Below are 24609 nucleotides of genomic sequence, written 5' to 3'. Positions count from 1 at the left end.
AAAGGGAATCCGAATTAGAAACACTACTTTACGTAGAAATAATCTTTATCGATCTTGATACTGAATCAATTTCCAAGAGGAAACTTTCTCAATATTGTGAAGAAGTCGAATTTGGCGCAGGCGCGGCATCTGCGAAAATGCATACTCTTGTGCACGATTCTTGCTAATAATTCCGCCAGTCGATTCGCGAATTTTGCCAGAATTGCTTCGCTTTACGCATATACGCTCAGCTAATTTTATTTTATCTTATGGTTTTTTATAAATTTAAATCATCTTAAATATGTCTTCTCGTTAAATTTTGTTATTGCAAATCTGTGTCTTAAGAGAGTCGAAGAACTACAAGCAATAAAGCGATCGCAGGCAATATTTACAAAATCTTCAGAAAAAGCAATTTGGTTTTGTAATGCCGAGGTCAAAATGAGAATTGACAAGAAGAGGAATAAATCAGAGTCACAACGAAACCGTCTCGGTGTCGAAGAGAAAAGGTCGCCACGAGAAAAGGTCGCCACAGAGATCTCGAATCATTATCAATGATCGCCATCGATGAGACGAAAAACATCTTTTATCTTTGCAAAGGTAAGCATCGTAAAATACAAACAAAAACGTAAAATAAAAAGTTTTAAACAGTTTTTGACTCGAAATTATGCGAATTATTTTATATCTGGAACACTTAGTATACTTTGCTTCATTTGTTCCTTCTGAAACATATTGACAAAATTATTCTAATTAACACGTAAATATAAATCTGCTTGTCAACGATAACTTGCAAAGACTATAAGAGACTATATTGTCGATTACCGACAATGCGCAAGACTATGGATTAAGAAAAGCCGGCGCGGGCTATAGAAACGTCTGAAAGTTTACGCTACGGCGAAAGAGTTTATCGTCTCGGGCGGCGAAAATAGATCTCTCTGTTCCTCTTCGACGCCCCATCCGAAGAAAAAAGAGGCACTGGATCCGACACAAGCGTCGTGTAAATCTCGTAAAATTCGCACCGGCAAAATAGCAAATACGAAAGCCATTTGACAGATGATATCCTAATGCACAGCACGAAAGAGGAATCGAGAGATGAAAACACGAATAAAAATAAATAAAAATCTTCTCGTTCAAGAAAAAAACAAATGGCATTTTACTTGTCGCTATTCTTGCAAATCCTACGATAAAAATTGTAACAATTGTTAATAGTAAATTATATATTTTCTCCAGAGAATACCGGAATCCTTATTTCGCGTACAGCGGAATGCAAACGTCACGGTTCTACCTACGGCACTGACACACGGCATCCATAGACGCACAAACGGCGTGGGGTTCGGCTTTCCGCAGATGCTGGAGTACTGGTGGATGGCGAGCAACGAGACCGGGCGCAATGGCAGCGGCGACGTGGCGATCGAGGAGATGCTGCAGGACCCGGGATCGGTGATTCTCTTCGTCGGCTACCCACGGTGGCTGCTGTACTTCGCCGCCGCCTGTTGCATTCTCTTCATGCTGATCGGCATTCCGGGAAATTTCATCACGGTGATCGCGTTGTTTCGCACTAAAAAGGTCCGTAATTAGAACTGTATTCATATATCCTTCCTGTGTAACTGTAGCTCACACGATAATGATAAGATAACGAAGAGAGTGAACGTCTGAAAGCGATTCGAGACAAAAATTGATGATTTACTGGTAAATTCACTGACGCGAGTTTTGCGAGAATGATAACAATTCGTAAAAGAATAATTACAGTTCGTAGAGGAACGATGATGGCAGTTTCAATAGTGAATAATATTCTAAAATGCTCGGCTGTGCAAAATGTACAAGTAATGCAATTTTTGTAGAAGATCTACAAGAGCTGTTAGCGTTACTTGTAGCAATTTTCGCGACTTGTAAAACGGAAGGGTCTAAGTGCATGACAGAATTCGTGTTACGCACAGTGCTCCGACTACTCAAGTTTCCAGTAATGTTTACACGCAGAAATCTTTAAAGCAATTTGAGTGGTTTACCTTGAGTCATTATACCTCTTTAGTTTTACAAGGCATTAATCTCGCTCACAATGAACGAGGACGTTAAACTGCACGAAATATTTTCCGTTTGAATGCACTTTAAGCACAATTTGTTCACTATAACAATATTATATTATTTTCTGCTTATTTCGAACGTATATTATATTATTATTGTACTATGCGGAAAGAACATTTTTGCTGAAAGATCTAAAAATTGTGCTAGATACAGATCTGAACATAAATTTTGTTGGACATTCAAAATTTATCAATGAAACACTCGATCTTGATCGATGAATCGTCAAAACTTTTTGCTGCGATATGAAAAAATCGAGATTTCAGTAAAAGTGTTCTTTCCGCGTATGCAAGATACAGAATCAAAACTTACGGATGTCTTTTCAGTGATAGATTCAATTTGGAATCGATTTTTCCTCAGCGAAAATGTTGAAATGCCGATAATTTTCGAGGTGTAAGCGAATTAAAAAAGAAACTTTCCACAAACAAGCTCACAATTAAACAACAGAACTCTATTCTTCAGTTAAGTAAATTTTATTTTTGTACAATTTTACTTTGCAAAAATAAATGATAATGAAAACTAATAAAATAAATGATAATGAAAACTAAAATGCGATAATAACAATTTTTCTCGATATTTTACTGGAGAAAAATCTATTTCTTTGTTAAATATCACATAAACAATATATTACAATTACAATTTTTTAAATAGTTCACAAAACATTTCTATTTCAAATAAGACAAATTTTTTATCTTGTTAACTTTAATTAAATAAATATGAAAGACGTTATTCTGAAGTATAACGAAAAATTGTTTCATTACGTAATTGCGAAGTATATTTAGTTTCTGGAAAATCAAAGATGACACAATCTAACGAACGAGGTCATCGGCACGATTTTGTAACAAACGAGCTTTCACGGCAAATTCGATCGTCAATGGGTTAAGTTTGGAATCTATTACGCAGAATCTCGTGCATATACAATCGTGTGTTTTCACTAAGGTTCACGTACTCCCTGTTCCGATATAATCGACGAGCTAGAATTAAATCAGGAAGTTCCCATCAACTTCATCGTGTTTACATTGAGAAATTCGAAAGGATTTATTTGACAGCTGCATAAGCTAATTTTCACGCTTCCATAGCTTCTTTATTGCTTCTAAACATTTATTAATCGTAATAATCTAATTATGCGCAGTCTATAAATACTGAATATTTCAAACAATACACAAGACATTTATTTAACAAAATAGAATCGGTACATGGAAAAATAATGTAGCAATTTAATAATTATTATTGTATAATTATCTATATATTCTTCTATAATTTTGTGTAAATAATTAATTACTTTGCAGTTGAAGAAGAATGCTACTGCGATCTTTATCACGAATCTCTCGATATCAGATTTGATGTTTTGCTGCTTCAATCTACCGCTCGCAACTTCGACGTTCTGGCACACTTCCTGGCTATACGGTCCACTTCTGTGTCGATTGTTTCCGCTCTTGAGGTACGGCCTCGTTGCCGTCAGCCTCTTCAGCATTCTCGCGATCACGATCAATCGCTACGTCATGATCGGTCATCCCGGCCTCTATTCTACGTAAGCAGCTTTTTCTCTAATAAAATTGCACTTTTTCATCAATTATTTTACGTACTTGATAAATTCAATAAAGAATAAAATAGATAAATATAATTTTACGATAAAATATCAAAATTTCTCAATCTCCAAATTTAAATTTTTTCGAAAACGTAGTCTAAAAAAAAATTTTATCTTTTTTTACATTAAAAATTAATTTTTCTTTTTTTATATGTTACAAAATAATTGTATAACTTAATTGTTAATTATTATTTTCAGATTATATAAAACAAAGTACTTAATACCGATGGTCCTGGCGACATGGATCATTGCTTTCAGCGTGCTAATCGTCACGTGGTTCGAGAGCTTCGGACGTTTCGGATTGGATCCCGCGATCGGATCCTGCTCGATCCTGCCGGACGTGAACGGACGCAGCCCAAAAGAGTTCCTCTTTGTTCTTGCGTTTTTGGTACCGTGTCTCGCTATTATTGTTTGCTACGCCAGGATTTTCTACATCGTTCGCCGAACTGCCTCGAAGAGCAGAGGCAAAATCCTCAACGTGGAACCCACAGAAACCAGTCATGATGTAAGATTTATTTATTTATTTCTACGACAAAAATCAATTTAGAAGAAATGCAATGTATTTGCATTTGTATTAAATTGCGATTTTTTTGTATCACACTGCTGTTTAAATTCTAGCTAATCATAACTACTTGTTTACAGCAACAATCTATATGCAGGAATCAGGAGGAAGAGCTTTCCGTCCTCTACGCTGCTTCGCCGCAAGCGGATTTTCTTTCTCCAAACGAAGAAACGGATCTCGAGTTACCATCAACATCCGCCAATGACGATTCGTCATGCTCTAAGGAGCCGATTTACGATCAACAAGAGACAAATGGCTCGAAACTGTGTACAGATGATGTAACAAACACCAAACCTCGTCTTGATCCAAACTCCAGTAGCGATCCTCTTCAGGCCAGCCTAGTGAAGGACATACCGTTCGCGGACGAATCCGACTTTACGGAAAATGTGTTTCTGAACAGGAACCAGTGCGAGCTGCAGCGAAAGTCGTCGCAGAACTCCTGCGGACGGCTGGAGAAGCTGACCGATCGCGTTTTCATTGTGGAGTCGTCGCTGCAGAAGACCGGTGGCGGCGATCGGCCGGAAATCTTAGTGAACTCGAGATCGCAGTCGCCCAACCAAACCGCCGCGAGGAGGGCGTTTCGTCGGCAATCGAAATTTAAGAGCATCGGTCGAATGCGCTACGGCGAATCGGCCGCACCTAGGATGTCCGCCAAGGACCGGAAGCTACTGCAAATGATCCTCGTGATATTCTCGTCGTTTCTGGTTTGCTATCTGCCGATCACCGTCACCAAGCTCTTTCACGACGCGATTCACTGGCGAGGCCTCAACATAGCCGGCTATATACTTATTTATGTGACGACTTGCATTAATCCAGTCATTTATGTCGTGATGAGTTCCGAGTACAGAAGCGCGTATAAGTACGTGTTGCTGTGCAAGCATGAGCAGGCAGTCAACAAGAGAAGACCGCCGGCTCTGTTAATGCCCAGTTAAGCGCGTGAATAAAGAATAAAAATCAATAATAATAACATGTAGTAAAAAATTATACGTTAATCAATTATAAGTTGATTAATTAATTTGTGTTTAAAAAACATCAGAGATCTCCTCTAAAAAAATTCTCTGATCAATTTGGAATCGATTTATTCTGAACAAAAATATCACGGCAATTTCCGCGATTATAAGCGATTATAAAAGTAGAGCTTTGCGCAATCAAAATTAGAAACAAATAAGAGAGAAATAATCTTCAGTTAATTTTAAATAGACTGTATTTTAACAGAATATCAATTTACAGTTTACTCAAAAAATGTGTGAATTATTTAATAAAAATTAAAAAGGTGACAAATAAAAATCTTTGCCATTTTCGCTAAAAAAATCGATTCCGAATTAGTTAGAGAATTAAAATTAAGGTTGCAAATTGCGATAAATAATTTTATATATTTGTAACGATAAATATAATAGATAAATGTTGTATAATTTGTATCTGTTTTTATATACACAGCCAATAATAAAAATTAATCTTATTGGCGCTTTAATGTTCTTTTTTTTTGTTGTCATAAAATAATATCATCGTTGAGTACTTAAAATTATTGACTTATTTTTGAAAAATAAATGTTTAAATTTCTAGTATAGTTTAAAATAATTTTATTTACTTTGACATACAAACATTAAATAAAGAGATGTATGAATTTATTTCTTCGATGGCGTCTACTATTTCCACTCATTCTGCGTATAGGTAGATGATAATAATTATCACTAATATTCTAAACTAACTAGAAATACTAACTAGAAAATAATTCAACTCTTTATACATCTAAATAATCTTAATCTTTCTTCATTAAGATTAATTTCTGTGTATATTTTTTGTACCAGCAATGCTTAGCCTTCCAATCTTCGCGGATTTGTACTGAATTTTGAAAGCCAAATCTTGCCAGATTTGCAAAATAAAATTTGATAATTTATAATCATACATATTATTTCACAATTTATTCGATATGTTTAAATAGCCGGATTTCGGCAAAAACCGCGAATCGCAGATTAAGAACTGCTGATTTACAAGTGCATCAAAAAGTTTATAATAATAATTTTATACGTATTCTTACAAGGAGGTAGTTAAAATAATTAATTTTAAATATGTTACACGAGAGAGACTGAGCTTTAGCTGATGTAGAATCATAAAGATATCAGTTAGCCGTTCAGAAGCCAAATTGATTAACTTTACTTTTTGTAATATTTTCAATTTTAATATCAAAGTACATGATTGGTGCTTAATTTTTTATAAGTAAAATAAATTGATGGTGTTTTGTTTGATAGAGTTAGTCACTTTGGCTTTTGAGTGGCTCATACATCATGTAAATTCTACACGATTGTCATTTATACACCCGAGTTAGATTTTCTTTAGAGAAAAATATTTATTTATGTATTTATCTGTTATTTGTTAAATTGCTAAGCTGAAATGTCAGCTCTAGAAAGGTTTATGTTGTGTTTTGCGTGACAGTTTTACGCGCTTTTTTAGCCTTTCTGTTATTTAACAAACAACACCGCAATATTCGATGCATACTTAATTAATGCATACTGTTTTAAAGTAAGTATTTTAAAGTATTTAAGAAATACTTTTTCCATTACTCAACTTCTTTGAGATATTTTCTACAATTTTACTCAATTATTTTTTTTTATTTATACTATTCCACAAAAAGTTAAGAACATTTTTTAGACGCACAAAATTGAGCGGCACAAATGCTGCACGATGCCGTATCAATGGCGCGCATTCAGTCAGTCGATCGCATTATTGTTCTGCTGCGTCGACGTTTGAAATCTAGTAATTTTCAAACCGCTGTTACTCGGCGAAAAATCATGGTAAATAAAAAATTAAAAAAGCATTTTAAAAAAAAAAAAGCTTGAAACTTGTACTTTCACGCTTGCTTTAGGCCGTTTTTAAAAATTTTATATCTTTACATTTTTCTTAATTCTATAACTAACTATATTCTTTTTTGGGACTTAGAAGTGTAAACATAAAAAATTTTCAAAAAATAGTTTAAAGCACGTGAAAATATAAACTTTAAGCTTTGGAATGCGTTCTTAATTTCTTTCTGTAATGATTTTTTGCCGAATTTCAGCGGTTTGAAAATTGCTCAATTTTGTGCGCCTGAAAAGTGTTCCTTATTTTTGTAGAATAGTAAATTCGAGAAAATAAAAAAAAATTAAATAAAGTATATAGATGTAAGCTCATATTAAAACAATTAACAATGAATTAATAAAGGATTTCGAGCTGACGCAAAATGTTTAATGCTTCTTATAACATTCTTCATTATCATTCACATAAAATATTTAGACATTACGGTCTACATTTGACCATCTTCAGTGATCTAACGATAGTTATTTAAGTATATCATTCGACTGAAGTGAACCTCTGAGAATGTGAATATAATGTAAAATGCTAATATGTTGACTGTTCAGCAAACAACTGTCGAATGAAAAATGCTAACTACTTTACGTTAATAATAATGAAGAATGTATAAGAAGCAATAAACAAGTTGCGTCGAAATCCTCTTTTGTTTCATTGTTAATTGTCAAAAAAAAATTATTTACATTAAAAATAATTTTAGTTAAGAAAATATCGGCGGTCGAATAGATTTTTGCGATATTAATATTGATCTTTTAGCTTCTCGCTAATATTGTTCAATTTCTGTCGAGGCTGGACGGAACGGATGCCGCCTGTATCGTACTGATGTTCATGCTAGGCGGCCAGCTCTTGTCCGCCTTGCCGTCTTCCTTGCTGCTGCCTTTCGGAGTGACCTTTGTGATGTCCAGCTTACCACTGTCGCGACTTTTGTAATGCAACACGCCAGCTGCGACGCTCATGCCTAACCCACCGAGTACCATCAGCCACTTCAAAAAGCTGCGAACCAAAATGTCAAGATAATGTTTGATCTTAATCACATCAATGAATCATACTTGAAAGAAGTTGAAAAGCAGTTAGTATTTATTTATAGCAAAGACAAATTTATACTGCGTTGTTAAAATTTAATTTGTTGCTAATTAATTGATATTATTCACATCGCACGTTTAATCAAACAATGCAAATTGGTATGAACTGTGTTTTATCAAATATAATTATTTCAGAAACACTGTTGCAAGAATTGCAACACTCACCCGACGACCGCCATCGCTTTGAACACCACCTTCACCTTGTTGACAAACTCGTCGTCGAGAAGTATTCCTTCCTCAACCCAGAACAGCGGCAGCAACGCCTCCGGGAAGTTCTTCATCAGTTTGAACTTCGGTACCGGTTGTATGAACATGTTGAACTGCAGCCGCTTATGCGCGAGGAGCGGCGTGGCCGTCATCGGCTCGAAATCCATGTCGATTTCGTGCTCTTCCTGTGAATAAACATTCACTCATTGGTTTTTTCAATTTATTTAGTAATAATTCGACAATGTGATTGCGTTTCTCATGTTAGCCATAATAGTGCAACTATTTCTTTCTTAATTTTATCTGACAAATTACCTGATTCGGGTGCAGACCGTCCACCATTTGCAAGTATTTTCCATCAGAGTCGTAAAAGTGTGGCAGAGATCCGATAATAGGCACGCCCAGGCACTTTGTCATATCATATAAATTTTTCGGCAAGCAAGTGTCCGGTGTCGGGCAGAAACACTTCTCCATAGGATTCGTGCTCATGTCTCCCAGATCAGCAGTATAATGAAGAGTGTTGACACCTGTAAATTTGATGATGTTATCAAGCGTCTTAAAAAATTGAAAAAATAATAGTAAATATCGCGCGATAAAATGTATTCATAATAGACAAAATAATATCATAAAACAATAAAGAAAGTTAAAATACGCGTCTTTCGGTGTCCTAGAAAAATCGAAAAATCATTAGAAGAATATATTTCTACAAAAAGTTAAATAAATTGCAATAAGCGAATTCAGATATTTTAATTAGTGTACATGAGTTTTGTATGTGCATCAGTCAGTGCGATTTATTTACTTGTGCATTTTAACGCATACCTTTGATTTTGCTATGGTGTTTGTAATGCGCGCTGAGACTGCGACAGATCTCGTATCCGAACGAGACGATGTCGTCGTCCGGCCCGAACAAAGGTGGAAAGATGGTCGAGTCGGTGCCGTTGAAAGCGTTGCAGTGATCCTCCGGCCAAATGTCTAGCGCGGGTTTACCATCGTACTCCAGGACACGGCCGACATCCTTGTAATTTTTAACACCGCGCAGAACTTTCATACGCTGCGGCGCGATGGTTCCGTTTTTCTGTTAAAATCGCATTGGTATTCTTATTTACACGATATAATAAATTTTTATTATTTTCTCGTATTCTTTTCCTTCGCGTATGTAGTTTTGAGAAACATGAAGTCCAGCAAAAAGGAACGACATCCATCCTTGCATTTACGACAGAATTGCCGTTCGACGCAGCATAATAATAGTTCACTACTGACTGTATGCGTGACTCGCTTCTTTCTCAATTTACAATTAGACTCGTGATTTATCTATGCCATGTTCATCAACATGCCTACGAGAAGCTAGAAGCGCCAGAGGTCGCATTAAAATAATAAATTTAATTAATTAATTAATTTATCCATTTGTACACAAAATGTCTTTAAAGTCCAGAAATAGACTCTTCCAAAAATAATAAATTATTTAAACACTATTTAATATTAAAAAATTCTAATTATTCCTGTTAAAAATATTTATAAAAAAAAATAAAGAAATGGTTTTGCTTAGATATTGTTAGAAGTCTTTGTACGTGCATTTAAAATTTGAAATATGTCTACAATTGTGCTTTTATAATCGAAGGTTATAATTCTGTTAATCAAAGCCGCTTACCCCGCCGAAGATTGAGAACTTGTAACGATTTTCTCCGTCCGGCACCAAATCCTTCGCTTCCGTCTTCAGCAAATTGCACACCGCCGACCCGGCAAAGTCTGTCACCGTGCAATCAACAGGCAAACCGTCGAAAAGTATATCTTTGGCTTTGGCTCTCACGAATATCGAGTCCGGCTTGTGGAAGATACTGTCGACCGCTTTGCCTACGTGATTCGAAAGACAGTAAACAGATCAGTAAATTTTAATCAAATTTTTGATCATGTTTAATTGTAAAATTAATCAGCCATCTTTGCGTCGAGAGACTAACTCTTTTTTTTTTCATTTTTCTCAAGATTAACTTAATCGACGTACACAAGAAGACATGTGCAGCGTAAATACCGCGTAATAGAGGCCTTTATAAGTAATTCACACTCTTGCCAGAAGGTGCATGTGCACGCTGTAAAGTGTCTTACGTTCCACTTTAAGCCTTCCGCGTGCATTGTTATAGTCTGCGGTCGACCCTGTGCGATACGGCCAATACGCGGCTGCAATCGATACGCGACATTGAAAGCATTTAACGACAACGACACCTATCGCGTACCGACGATCCCGACTGCGGCTGGCTTCTCGATCAGAGTGGCTCCCACCATTCCCAGGATCATGAGATGAGGATACACCATTTCCTCCTCGCCCGTCAATCCGTTGCTCTTCTTGGGATTGAAGAACCACGTTGACTTCAAGCTGTACTCGACGCTGTCTTCCTCCTCTCGATCAACGAGATCCAGCTTCACTTTATACTCGCTGAAGCGAATATGCGGAAATTTTTTTGAAAATTTACGAGGATTAAGAGAGGCTCAATTGTTGCAGATTAAATGAAAGTTTAGATCGATGGAAATAAAATCGAATTCATCAAGGGAAGAAAAATGCAATAAAGGTAACAACATTTTTTATAACGATAAGGTGAGCGAAACAATTTTAGATTAAATGTAAATTTATATTGGATACAAAAATTTAATATTTGTATCTTTATGTATCGTAATTATGATCACACAAAGCGACTTACTCGTAGAAGAACGGTCCTACTTCTTGCAACTTCGGCTTCTTACCCTCCTTGATCTCGTCAGGGTTGGTTACGTTGAACAGATAGACTTTAAAATCCAACGGCAATGGAAAATTTGACCACATCTCGCGTATCTCGCTGCCTGGCTTCAACGCGATCGCCTACGTGTGTTAAATTTTGTCAGTTTACATTTGTAATAAAAATAAATTATAACGATGTTTTTTCATAAACAATTTTCATAAGAAGGTAAGACTTTAGATAAATATCTTTATAATTTTGTAATTAATTTTTTTACTTTAATTTTTTTGAATAATAATGTTAAATTTATTTATGGGCTTAAAACTATTCGAAAATAAGCTATTTTTCCCCTTTTTTTTATTCCGCAGAGTTTCGCGGTTAGTAAATTTTGCTATATCAAACTTTGCAATTAAAAAAGAATCTACAATTTACGGAAATTACACAAATTATAGTCTTAACGTTGCAAAAACAGTGTGCCAGTAAATATTTCCATTAATTTCATGACCTGACAAGAAATCATAGTAATTCCATTATTTTAGAATTGGAACTAGAAAGACTAGAGTACAGCAAGACATTGAAACAATACATTGTAACAGGTAGCAGTTGACAATAGGGTTCAAGGATTTCGTGACGTACATTTTCGCGGGATGACTTGAACATATTGTGATATTTAATAAAGCTGTAGCGACTACTTAAATCAGGTATGTACATAGAATTTTTCCCGAGACTTGACTTGAATACAAGAAAATGAAGATCAATAGAGTTGGCTGGAATAAAAAATACAGTACGCTTTGCTAAAGTTTTACTTTTAAAACTGAAATATAAGTTCGAACGCAAGTATGAAAATGTATTTACATCATATATTGCGAAAAATATCAGGCAAACATAACACGAAAATAAGATTATAAGATACAGAAATGCAAATCAAATTATTCTCGAAGAAAAGCAATAATTCAAGAAAAATACGCTGCGGCATCTTTTCTATAACATTGCTGTATTTGTTACACGAAAATGCGTGAAAATGCAACTAGATCAAGTTCCGTTTTGTCTTATTTTTTCAAAAAAAATACAATGTGTACAATAAAAACCAGTTTTTCAGTTTTATCTCTATATAATACAACTTTGTAAAATGTCACGTAAAATTATGTTTATTTTTCCTTCAATAAAGCGCAATGCATATCAACGTTAATGTTTTACATTGAAAAATTCAGATCTTAAATTTCAAAATCAATAATTTACTTTTATAAAAGATGATACTGTTATATCCTAGGAAAGTTTTCTTACACTCCTGAGTTAATTGCGGAAAGCACGCAAGAATAATGCAACACAGTAATCTCCGTTAAATTATTGCACAAATGATGATTTGAGACTCCCATTACAATTATTTAATAGGTCGACATACAGCATACAATGTCATTAAGTCAAAAGAAAACGTTATGAAGTTTTATTACTTTAACGGCATCGTTATCAACGTTTCAAACTATTTATGCTTTACATTAAAACTATACTCGAGCGGCGTTATGCAAACGTTATGCTTATTGATAATATATATTGATAAGTGATTGATGTTGTAAAACGTATATTAAAATAAATAATTATGTGTAATTAATAAACGGTACTGAAGTTAATATCAAATTGATTTGTTAGGGAGATTTAAATATTCAACGTAAATTTGCAAAGAAAGCTTACCTTCTTAATCTGCGATCTAAGGATTGCTGGAAATCCCCACCAACCAAATAAAATACCAAAGACGAACATACATCCACCGCCGATCCCGAGTTTCTTTATATTCACCATTTTAGTGCTCTGCAATGAATTGACACGTATGTATAAATCGCGCGATTGAATCGACATTTTGAATGTATTATATATTAGTATAATAATCACGTATTAGTGCATACTTATCAGAAATTAATATCGATCAGTCACAATCTATCGCATAACTTTAAAACAATGTTTTAAAAAAACGCTAAAGCTTTTATTCTAAAGAGATAATCATTCCTATAAAAAGAAGTAATTTTCCTACAAGTTATATTCTCACTGATTTGACGGTCAAAAGCCGATTTAAAGCGATAGAAACCTTATTAAATTCTTCGAGAACGCGGAGCACTTTGTCAAACGCACTTCCAAACGGAAATGCGTATAGCAACTTCGTGCGTCTTAAAGTGTCATGTATCCTTCGAAGTGTGCGAACGGTGACGTCGTACGCGCGTCGCTTAGAGACCATTATGTTCGCTTATCAATTTTGCACCACATAATTCGTAAAAAGAAATCACTTTTTCTCACTGCACTAATAAAAGAAAGTTCATCAAGATTGCCCGTCTCAAATTTCTCAAATTTTTCTAATCCATTTTTTATGCTTATGAGAAAGAAAACTCCGTCTGTAATGTGTATAAAATAAAATGCTATGTTTATCAATGTACAAAATATTAATGAATCTTGTCAAATATGTGTGACGATAAAAATAACATATGTATAAGAATACTGCCAAATTTGGTAATAAAATATAAATATTTACTAAAAAAATATTTGCAAAGAATATAATTAAAGCATAAAATAGAAAAAAAATTAAGGAACAATATTTACAAGAAACATAATTAGAATAAAATAAGAAAAAAGTAATAATATTTACGAAGACTTTCTATAATTAAAAAATATTATTAAAAAAATTTAGTAATAGATTATAAAACGAGGAATATATATAGATATTCCTTGTTTCATATTTTATTTTATTATCAAGTTACAATTTTTTCTGCTGATTTGAGACACAACAAACTGAGTCCGTAAAATTATTGCTCATAATATAGCAGAAATAAAATAAAGGAAAAAATTAACTTTTCTAAACTTTCTATTTCACATTTCGAATATAATCAAAAGTAAAAATCAAAGTGCATGAGAAAAATTCGTTCTATGCGGTGAATCTTCTTTTATTTGTAATCCTTCGCGTTTGTAATTCTTCGCGTTTGTAATCCAAACAAATGAATAATTCAAGCACATAATTATTTTCCTTCAGTACCAATATTCATTGTCTATGTTAATATGTAGTTTTGCTATCTTGTGACCTTTTGAATATTGGCATCAGCGTTTTTCGTACGATCCGTTTCATCGATATTTTCGCAGATAAATCTCGTTTTACGTAATTTACATTCCTCCTCTTGGTCGTTAAAAATCCACAAGAAAGGAAATCAGTCGCGCGATAAATTTCTTTAAAATTCCAGTTACACAGATCCTCTTTCATTCATAATTCTTTCTTTGCGCAAGACACGGAGTGTCTACTGCGATTCACTTTTTTCTCTTGGCGAGATTACGCGAACCGTATTCAAAATCTCGCGGATACTTAAGCTATCGAGAGGATTAACTACATTATTCACATAATGAAACGCGAATCGCAACGGTAGAAGTCTCGACCTTCTCCGTGTAGTATCGTCTTCGCACCTGTCAGTCACTCAGCCGATTTCTTCACACCACCCTCGTCGTCGTGGTCGTCGTCGCCGTTGATCGTGCGCGAACGGACTGCCCGCGCGATAATGACACCAATGTCTTGCACCAGACCTCGGCGTCGGCGTACTCCCCTGCCGACCCTGCTCGGCCCCATCGCTTCTTGATTTTCCCACGTAACATCCTGAGCCAAGAGTCGGACACGATGATGTGACACGGCGATGCGATCGAAAACGCGCAATTTACGTCACTTCGCAGATGCGTGACTCGGTAATGCTGAGAATTCTAGGCTGAAACTCACGGAATGATGCTCGGATTATGCTGTTAGATGCAAAAAAACTGCACCGTTAATTTTCACTAAACAATACCTAATAACATAAAAAACAAATATACATTATTTTATTCTAAAGATAAAATAAAATAAAAAATAATGTTATAAAGACACATTAATAGCAATTTTTTCAAAGTATGCTCATTATGTATTAAAACATAATTGAAATAATTAAAACAAAATATGTGATTTTGTAACTTTCGCCAAAAGATCTTTAATTAATGTTAATCTTTTTTAAAAATAATAATAAGAATTATTAATTAATTAACTAATTATTAATTAATAATTTATTAATGGTATATTAATTAATTAATCAATTAATAAATTTAAAAGGTCTACAACGTATTAATCAATAAATCTTAACGTAAGCTGAATTTTACGAATTATCGAAATTTTTCAAACATTTTCTCTTATAAGTAAAAATAGTAAACAATTAAAATTACTAAAATTTTCTATTTTTATTCAATTTTATTAAGTAAATCTTTGGTGAATATCACATATCATTGGAAAAGATATATAATAATTAAAATAGCACAGCATTATAATAATAGCTATGTTATATATCAGTGCAATCTGTCTATGTATTATACATTATCTTAATAGATTTAATAAAAGTATAATTTGCATTTAAAATAATCCTTTGTTTTAATTAGTCCCGTGCAATTATGGTGCTTGCATATACATATACGTAATTATTTCAATCGATCAAAAATTAATCAATCTAGAATTAATTAACATTAATATTAAAATATAATATAACTTTAATGTCTAATATTATCTAATAATAATAGTTTCAAAAATAAATTGTTACATTAGCGTCAAAGAAATATTTTCGCAAGCACAAAATGATTAATTATTCGTTATATATATTTTATATTATTTACTTATTTTTTTAAATTAATTTTGCAAATAATAAATTATATTAATTACTTATTATATAAAAGCAAAACTGAAAAAGGGGTCATAATGCTATAAGTCATAATCTACTCAGATAGCACGTGTTCGTTTCATATACGTTTCCTAAGCGTATCTAATGTTTTCATGCACTATCTGGGTATAAGCTCGCACAATCAAACTTTTATTTCCTTTATTTCCTTCTATTATCACTGGAATTATGTTTTATTTGTCTAACATTATCATGCAGCTCAATATTGATTTTCCTCATTTCGATTTATTGCTCATTTTGACGCAAATGCAACATACAATAAAAATTTTATTTATAAATTGCAAAATCTGATGAAACACATTTTGCAATTTATGTACTGCATACTATGTCAGCAAAATGCTATCAATATTCTAGCAGAATATGCCGTTTCAGTTAAAAACAGATAAAATACCGTCAGAAACGCAAAATCGAGCACAATGTAACGGCAGAAATACAGCAAAACTTGAACAGAACCAGCATAAATATAGCAGATTTCAAACATTATATGCTGACACAATCTGTCGGCAGAATGCACACCAAGATTGCATAGAGCCTGCTGTCATATAACAGCAGAAATCAAACTTGTCTGCGAGCACTTTATGACAGCAAAAACGCAGCAGAAATGCAGTATGCTCTGTCATTACAAGATGGGCCGCGATTATTAGTGTGAAGGAAAAATACATTTCTTAATATGCTAATTTTTAAGTATAAATAGTCTAGTGATAAAAACATTTGCCTGACATTTTTTAAATTTTGTTGTCAGCAGACCCTGCTTTGTGACGGCAGATCGTACTCAATTTCTGCCGCGTTTCTGCTGTCACATTGTGTTGGCACATCGTGCTGACAGAAACGAAGCTTAACGAGGACACAGTGAAGCGAAATCTGCTGTAAATTTACGATTATATCTGCTGGCATACTGCTACCGTTTTGCTGACTGAGTAATTCTTATGTAATCTTTATTCTTCACAATCCGCGTTTGTGAAGTAATTATTAATTATTCATCTAATCAGACCATCGCGACAATTATGCTACATATAAATAAATGCGCTGCGTTATAAATAAATGTTTTCAATAAATATATTATAAAAATAGTAGACGTCTTCTAAACTGTTATTTTCAGAGCGTCGCGACTGGTCTCACGCTTTTAGTGCTATTTCTTAACTTTTCCAACATTCACATAGACGAGCAATTATTACTCCCTGTTAACCGATGTTAGGCGGCACTGGACCAGGTTGTATGACGCTGATATTTAGTTTCTGGTTTCCTGACACGGCGCTCTGATTCTTGCTCGTTTTTGGTACCATATCCGCCAATTCGCCTTCCGTCTTCTTTTCTTTATAGTGCTTTGCTAAAGAGGTGGCCAGCATGCCAATGCCACCGACCATCATAAGCCACATCATTATCCTGCACAGATAGAAGATCGATCAGAAAAACTATTACAGCAGCTTTGTTATGATAATCTCACAAAAAATCTCTTTTGTAAAACTGCAATTTTTCGTGTGCTAAATAGAAATAAGATTATTACAGATGGCGATAAGAAAGACAGTTTGCGAAAAATCTCTACTATTAAAGAATGATTCAATAAATACAAAATATACAAGATATTTTAATTCGATGAGAAAATATTTGATTTTAATTAAATACTTACTTTGCGAGGAAAATCTGCATGTACGCAACTTTCAACGGTTTTATAAGAACACTGCCAAGCTCAATTCCATCCTCTATCCAGAATATTGGAAAGAGCGCTTCCGGAAAGGTTTTCATTAGTTTAACCTTAGCAATAGGTCCGACTAATGCGTTAAATTGAATTCTCTTGAATGCTTTTATCGGGCTGCCTGTCATCGCGTCAAAGTCAAAAACCATCTCATGTTTTTCCTGTAAACAGCATATTTTGTCATAATTTTAATTTCGTAAATATTATAAAAAATTCTCTAACTTTTTCATAATTTATAACATATTATGCGGTTTGAAAAAATTATACTCTATATTATTTTCTTTAATTTATTTAATATTTTTTAAATTTTATTTAAACTCTTAAAAAAATTATTTAAAAGTATTTAATATTATATATTAAACATAATATAATAATGGCTTTCCAAGCCATTGCGATTGTTGGCGTAAAATAATTTATTTTTTATTTTTAAAAACTATTCGTCTAATTCGAGAAATATAAGAAATATAGGAATATCTTTCTACATTTCTCTTAATTTAATTCCTAGAAAAAAAAACTATTTAATGTTAGTTTATTTGATTATGTAAGAAAAATAAATAAAAAATAAGACTGAACAACGATATCAATGTAACATTATGAATCTGTCGCCTCAGAAATCATGCTTTTCTAACATCTAATGCTATCTGATATTATTTTGATTATACAAATGTAAAGTAATTAAAAAAATTAAAAAAATATCAAAGTTTGACTGCACTCAGGTGCATAAATTTTTATTGATAAATAATGAAGATTATTTTATGATAAAAATGATACACTAATGCATTTATTTTCACAAGTTTTTCGTAAAGAAACAGCTTCATAAACTTACGGGATCGGGATTTAGCCCGTCGACCATTTCTAAATATCGTGGATCAGTCATGTATAAATGAGGATGACTTATTCTGAAAGGCGCGCCTAAGCAAGGATAAGCGTTGAATACGTTTTTTGGCATGCATCCTTCGTACTCAAGACAAAGGCACTTTAAATCATCGTTCGTATTCGGATCCCCTATATTTGACGAATAGTGCAGCGTCTTGAAACCTGCATTGAAAAATTATGTAATATAATCATCTTTTTCATATATATTATCATATAATATATATTTTCATATATATTATCAAATAGAATTTATTTCTAAAATACACAATACAGAATGGTTGAAAATCGCCAACGAGTAGATATACAGCATTATATAAAATTTGAAAAATATTTGATTTTTAATGTTTTGTATTTAACGACTGTTCAAATAACGGATGTTTGAGAAAATCACTTCAAAGTGTCAGTATTTCCTTGTAAAAAATTATTACCGATACCTTGTTCCTTCCCTGGCCTGACGTAGTAAGCGCCCATACTTCGACAAAGATCCGGGAAATATGCCCAGACTTCTTTCTCTTTCTTGAGAAACGGCGGGAAAATTGTTCCGTCTGTTCCTTGCAAATCATTGCACGGATCACCGGGCCACACGCTCAACTTCGACAAGTTTCCTATAGATACCATACGGCCCACATCCTTATAATTCTTTATCCCGCGGTATACTTTTATGCGTTCCGGCAAGCGAGACCCATTTCTCTGAAACGTAAAAATAATAGTTTTTTAAAATATATTCACAAAAATATATTTTATATTACAAACATGAAAAAAATATGCACATCCTAAATACTAGAATAATTGATATTTCAATGAGTTTTCGGCAATAGCGCCTTTCTCTTGTTTTATAATTAATAATATATAATATATAATTAATAATATATAATATATAAGAATACTATTTGATTATGTATATTCTCTCTATTCAAAAGTGTAAAAATATGGCCTGTGCTTTTCGGAATTAAAAAAGAAACAATTACATACAGCTTCCAAAGTCTTATGCACATATTTATTTAAATTATTTATTTAAAAAGTTTTCAGAAATTTTGGTATACCAAAATACAACATATTTTTCTTGTTTTACATTTTATAAATTTTTTAACAATTGTAACAAAATAATTAATTTAAAAATATTGCGATAATTGCGCTCCTAATTATAAACAATTATTTTTATACACAGAAAAAAATTCAAATAAATTGATTTAATATTTTCTGAAAAATCGTATTAGTTTAAAAAACGTAATTTTGAGCGTTGATATAATCTGTTTCCACATTACAGCCTGTAAATGTATGTAGATAATAGCTTCATTATTTTTTTATATTAATAAAATTATTTTTGAGATCTTAAACATTTAAAAAATGCAAGAAAAAAACACACCTTTGCGAGATAACCAAATCTGTAACGTAATCCCTCACCACTCTCTTTGATGAACATTTCTGTCTGTTCCGACAACACACCACATACAGCAGATCCAGCAAAATCTGTTACATCTGTACAATCAAAACTTACACCATGAAAAAATAGATCTTTTACAGTAGTTTTGATAAATATAGATTCTGGTTTCTTGAAGATACTGTCTACCGCTTTGCCTAAAAATATCAGTAATGTAAACATGAATAAATAATGATTCTATCTCGCGATAAATAAATATTTTTAATTTTTAAAATTTGCAAACCCATTATAATTTATTACAGAATTTATGTAAGAAAAAATCAGAAAATACCATGCGATGAGTAATATTACAGTTAAAATCACATGTTTATACTAATAATAAATGAATAACGCAACTGAGTTGAGCATTCAGCAAGTGTTCAGCGATAAAAATATTTAATTTCCAAAATTAATAAAAGTCCAATTTCCAAAACTAGCAATGACATTAAAAACTGAAAAAAATTCTTGATCCTTAAAATCAAAGTAAAGTCAAAGTAAAAATAAGACATATGCCAATAATGTTATTAAATTTTTGAATCGAGTATTTGCTTATCATTTAATTGAGACAAATATTTTAATTTTTTCTAAATTATAAATACACGTACTAATGACTCCCATTGCAGATGGCCTTTCTACTTGAGCGGTCAAAATTATTGCTAGTATGACAGGATGAAACGAATAAATTTCCGTGTTGTCCGACATAACGCTCTGTTCCTCCTTGAAATACCAAGTCTGTTTCAAACTATATTCAACAGTGTCATCCTCGTCTCGCTCCACAATATCTTCTTTGTCCCGATATAAACTAGAAATCATGTCAATATGCGAATAATCTTTTCTTCCAAAACTTTTATTAAATTTTTGTTGTTTTTTTTCAACATAACGCTTTAAATTTAATCAAGAAACTAGAAAATAGATTGTAATAATAAATTTGATTAAGAAATATTTCTTGTTTTTTTGCAGTCAGGAAATTATTTCCACTATTACAAAATTACATGTGTCATAAATATTTTTTTTAAGATTGAGTTATTTCTATAACTAGTTAAAAACGTTCATTTTCTACAATGTATTAGAAATGATAATACACTTATTTTATAATAAAAAAGTTAAAGCTTAATTAACTTCATAATCAAAATTTAAAGAATATCAAGGCTTAAAAGTTAAAGCTAATTATATAATATAAACCGAAATTATATGTTACATCAACTCATTGTAAACTTTTCACATTGAAGATGATTCGATTATAAGTCGACGTACTTTTTAAATTTAGACACTTTTTTTAGTTCTTATATGCAAATAAAATTGCGATATTAGAAACGATTACTCACAGAGGCGGATTTCCCATTAGACTGGATAGGCTATAGCTTAGGGCGGCAGATTTTAGGGGGCGGCAAATTTTCAATTTTTGAATTAAAAAAAAATTTATTAACACTCGATTTATATTCGAAATACATTCTGATTTTCATCAAAAGAGTCATAATATAAATATGTTCGTGATTATTATTGTTAAAGAGCGTATAAAGTGTTATTTTTTCCGGCGTTTTCGGCGAAATTTATTTCCCGTTTTTCTTCTCCAATTCTCAACCGATTTTGCTGAAATTTTTTCTTTGAGTTTTTTTAATATTAAAAATTTTTTTACGTTCTTTACATTTCTGGCTTTATATGTTTTACATGCTGATAAAAAAATTCCCCCTTGTTCCACTGTCATTAAGGGGCGGCAAATTTGATTCAGCCTAGGAGCGGCAGAAACCGAAATCCGTCCTTGATTACTCACTCATAATGAAATGGTCCGATGTCTTCGAGAATTGGTTTCGCACCAGTTTTGATCTCATTCGGATTAGTTACGTTGAAGACATAAATATTAAAATTCAGCGCCTGCGGAAGTTTCTCCCAAAAATCACGCATTTCATCTCCTTTTTTCAATCTAACTTGCTGTAAAATTATAGAATAAAATATTATTTTTTTCTTTTCCTAAGCTATGTGTTCAAAAATATAAAATTTTCTGGTAGATCGCTACATTATTATTTATTTTTAGCATTAAATATCTCAGTAATCGCTTTCTTAATAAATTTTATATAAAAAATTTAATTTATAGCAAAATTTATTTAAAATTGTTTTTAAAAAATATCATGCATTTTTAGAGATTTAAATTTTAGAGATTAAATCCTTTGAAGCTAAATTTGTAAGTGTGTTGTAACTTTGAAAAAAAGCTTATTTGTTAACTTTAGTTTTAATATTTCAAAAAAAAACTTGTAAAATCGAAAATATATGATATAATCATTGTTACTTACAGATTTTACTTGCAATTTCAGCATAGCGGGAAATCCTATGGTATAACTGATGAGGCCAACAGAAAACATACAGGAACCGGCGAGGCCTAGCCTTCTCGTCGACACCATGTTATTACTCTAAGAACACATCACAAATGCACTGAATTAAACTTTCTATCCAGCGTCATTTTGATAACAAAGTATTAACACCTTGTATTCGTCAATAACGCAAAGTGTGACGTTGAAGATCTTGCCGATCGTGAAAAAGGATAACAGACCCCTCAGATTCGGATTATGTATCGCATCGTTTATTCGACGCAAAAAGCGACGCGCGAAATCGCTCTTCAATCGTTTGGAAAAGAATTCTTGAAAAGTTGCCATTTTTTGCTCTGAATCTCAGTGCAAATTAGACCCCAAAATCCTTGATTTTTAAATTTAATAAATTCTTGGCTCCTAAAATTGACGAAACTTTTAATTCTTTTAATTAATAGCATTTTAGGAGGGAGAATTCTGGATTAGAGAATCCAAAAACATCAAATTTTTTTACATTTTTTTGTACCTTTAATACGTCTAGAATATGTGGTTAAAATGATTTTTCAAAATTCATAAAATTAACGAAGCTTCAGAGCGAAAGATATGGTATGTAACAGTTTGCTTTTGAACAGTTATTTTCGACAGTTCTTTTGTAAATAAATCACCGAATTGTAATGCGTCTTTTAACGCTTGGTCGCATTGTTAAACTACAGGCAAAAATTTGTGCAAAAAACAAGAGCAGAATTGACGCTGTGAACACCCGAGCGTCACTCTTCTCAAAAAAGCAAGAACGGCTAAAATACTAGAGGAAAAAACGAAATAAATATTTTTAGAACTTTGAAGGATTGTTACATGGCTCTGGCATACACAATTAGTGGTAAGTTTAAACATTTTTTAATTTTTCTTTCCGTTTAGCTGCAATTTTTTCCGCTATTTTTTGTATCTTGCCAGAAGGTTCAATATAAAACTGATCTGGACTTGTTGATTTTTTTTATACAAAAAAATTATGTAAAATTCTCAAAACCCTATATTAATATTTTTTTACACTTTTTCGAAGAAATTCTCAAAAGACACCTTGTTTTAGACTCTCTAGATTCTTTCTTAAATTTTCAGATTTAATAAATTCCTCTATTTTTCAATTTAATAAAAAATATTGATATTATTTTATTTAAAAATTAATAAATTTTTAGTTTTCAAGATTAACACGCAAGCTTTTTGAGCTTCAAATAATCAAAATCTTTGGTTCTAAAATCGACAAATCTCAAAATTGATTTTTAAGTCTTGGGATTTTACATTTCAATTTTATCTTTTCATTAAATTTTCTGTTCTCGTAAAGTACCTATGTCACACCTGAAAAAAAAACTCTTCTTTGAAGATTGTGCGGCAGGATACACACTTTGTCGACGTCTTGAGCTCCGAGTTTGGATATACTTCTTCGTCGTCGGTTCTCAGCAATTCTCATCACTGAACTATCCACTCCTACAAAGTTGCTCTCATATTCACACATTCTCACATATCCACGCATATCTGTGCTGTTCGACTGTGATTCGACGATATCGGGGTTTGCGACTGCGCGATCAGTCGCTTTTGGGTGGATTTATTGAACCACAATCGAAAGACAGATATTTCTTCAGTAAAGTTCTTATAGACTCTGTATGATATTTTTATTTTCGATTAATTTTACCGGCTCAGAAACAATCAAAATAATTATAAAATATACACATTAAGTAGGCAAATCGAAGTTGTGATTGCATCGTGAATAAATAAAGAACATTATTCTCTGTGCTTTCCAAATGATGCCAGTTTACGTCTTTTTATAATTGGTTGTTAATAAAATTTAATATTTTAAAAATATTTACTAAAACTGTAAATACTTTTAGATTAAAAGATATAACCATTTGTACATGTTAAAAAATTAAAGTTAAATTAAAATTTAAAAATTAAGAAAAGAGATATTAGAAAAAGACGAATACGTAAAATCTAAAAAATATTAAGTTATCGACGTTTAAAATAAATATGCATTTAAAACGATATATATATATATTGAAATTTTTTAAAATTATTTTATAATAAAATTTTAAAGTTTAAGGCAAGTGTTAAATTCTATTAAACATTTATATATACAATTTGCATACATTTTTGGAATAAAAAGTAGAGAATTATCCCAAAAATTTTTTACCAAATCCAGAATGACAATAATTTAAATGTTTTTAAATAAAAGAATTCAAAGAAAGTAATCAAAACTTTTCAAAAATGATGAAACATGATGAGATAAATGATGAAAAATATAAAAATTAAAAAAAAAAGAATATTTTTAGTAACTGGTGTGTGTCTGCTTTTTTAGATATGAATATTTTCGACAACCGACATCCATTTCTTTTACCGAGAAATTTTTTTTATAAAATTTTTATTTTTATATGTTTCTGTTTATTTATGGTATATTTATATATGAATGATCAAACAATTAAATTTTGTTAGACAAAGATACATAGTTCGTCCATTTTTATCGATTATATGTGCATTTGGTAGTTTGCATATCTATAGTTTGCAGCGTATAGTTCAATGTGC

General features: G+C 32.2%; 3 protein-coding genes across 9 annotated transcripts; 1 reads left to right on the top strand and 2 right to left on the bottom strand.

Annotated features, from left to right (window-relative positions):
- The first annotated feature begins 34 nt into the window (after window positions 1–34).
- On the top strand, window positions 35–6110 carry LOC105674017 (G-protein coupled receptor moody). The gene is made up of 5 exons (XM_012370052.2): window positions 35–576; window positions 1207–1542; window positions 3345–3586; window positions 3842–4148; window positions 4286–6110. The coding sequence occupies exons 1-5, from the start codon at window positions 544–546 to the stop codon at window positions 5135–5137; spliced, it is 1770 nt and encodes a 589-aa protein (XP_012225475.1). The 5' UTR covers window positions 35–543; the 3' UTR covers window positions 5138–6110.
- LOC105674005 (sensory neuron membrane protein 1-like) lies at window positions 5769–14621 on the bottom strand. Of its 3 annotated transcripts, none has more exons than XM_012370037.2 (9): window positions 14473–14621; window positions 12727–12843; window positions 11023–11180; window positions 10561–10760; window positions 9981–10183; window positions 9152–9407; window positions 8648–8859; window positions 8294–8520; window positions 5769–8039 (listed from the first exon to the last, which is right to left on the bottom strand). In XM_012370037.2, exons 2-9 carry the CDS (start codon window positions 12832–12834, stop codon window positions 7820–7822), a joined length of 1584 nt encoding a protein of 527 aa, XP_012225460.1. In that variant the 5' UTR covers window positions 12835–12843; window positions 14473–14621; the 3' UTR covers window positions 5769–7819. The 3 variants fall into 3 exon arrangements, with proteins under 3 accessions (XP_012225460.1, XP_012225459.1, XP_067206525.1); XM_012370036.2 differs by lacking the exon at window positions 14473–14621 and adding an exon at window positions 13118–13443; XM_067350424.1 differs by lacking the exon at window positions 14473–14621 and adding an exon at window positions 12939–13090.
- A 646-nt stretch (window positions 14622–15267) lies between these two features.
- LOC105674006 (sensory neuron membrane protein 1-like) lies at window positions 15268–24110 on the bottom strand. Of its 5 annotated transcripts, XM_067350419.1 has the most exons (10): window positions 23381–24110; window positions 22219–22461; window positions 22030–22146; window positions 21513–21670; window positions 20347–20543; window positions 19688–19899; window positions 18756–19011; window positions 18272–18483; window positions 17380–17606; window positions 15268–17135 (listed from the first exon to the last, which is right to left on the bottom strand). In XM_067350419.1, the coding sequence occupies exons 2-10, from the start codon at window positions 22387–22389 to the stop codon at window positions 16934–16936; spliced, it is 1752 nt and encodes a 583-aa protein (XP_067206520.1). In that variant the 5' UTR covers window positions 22390–22461; window positions 23381–24110; the 3' UTR covers window positions 15268–16933. The 5 variants fall into 5 exon arrangements, with proteins under 5 accessions (XP_067206520.1, XP_012225461.2, XP_067206521.1 ...); XM_012370038.2 differs by lacking the exon at window positions 23381–24110 and having other exon boundaries at window positions 22219–23333; XM_067350420.1 differs by lacking the exon at window positions 22219–22461 and having other exon boundaries at window positions 15269–17135; window positions 23438–24105.
- Between the last annotated feature and the right edge of the window lie 499 nt (window positions 24111–24609).

The sequence above is a fragment of the Linepithema humile genome, chromosome 2 (assembly GCF_040581485.1).
Source record: "Linepithema humile isolate Giens D197 chromosome 2, Lhum_UNIL_v1.0, whole genome shotgun sequence".
Classification (NCBI taxonomy): domain Eukaryota; kingdom Metazoa; phylum Arthropoda; class Insecta; order Hymenoptera; family Formicidae; genus Linepithema; species Linepithema humile.
The sequence above is the reverse complement of the archived record's forward strand: the minus strand, read 5'-3'. Positions and strand labels throughout refer to the sequence as shown.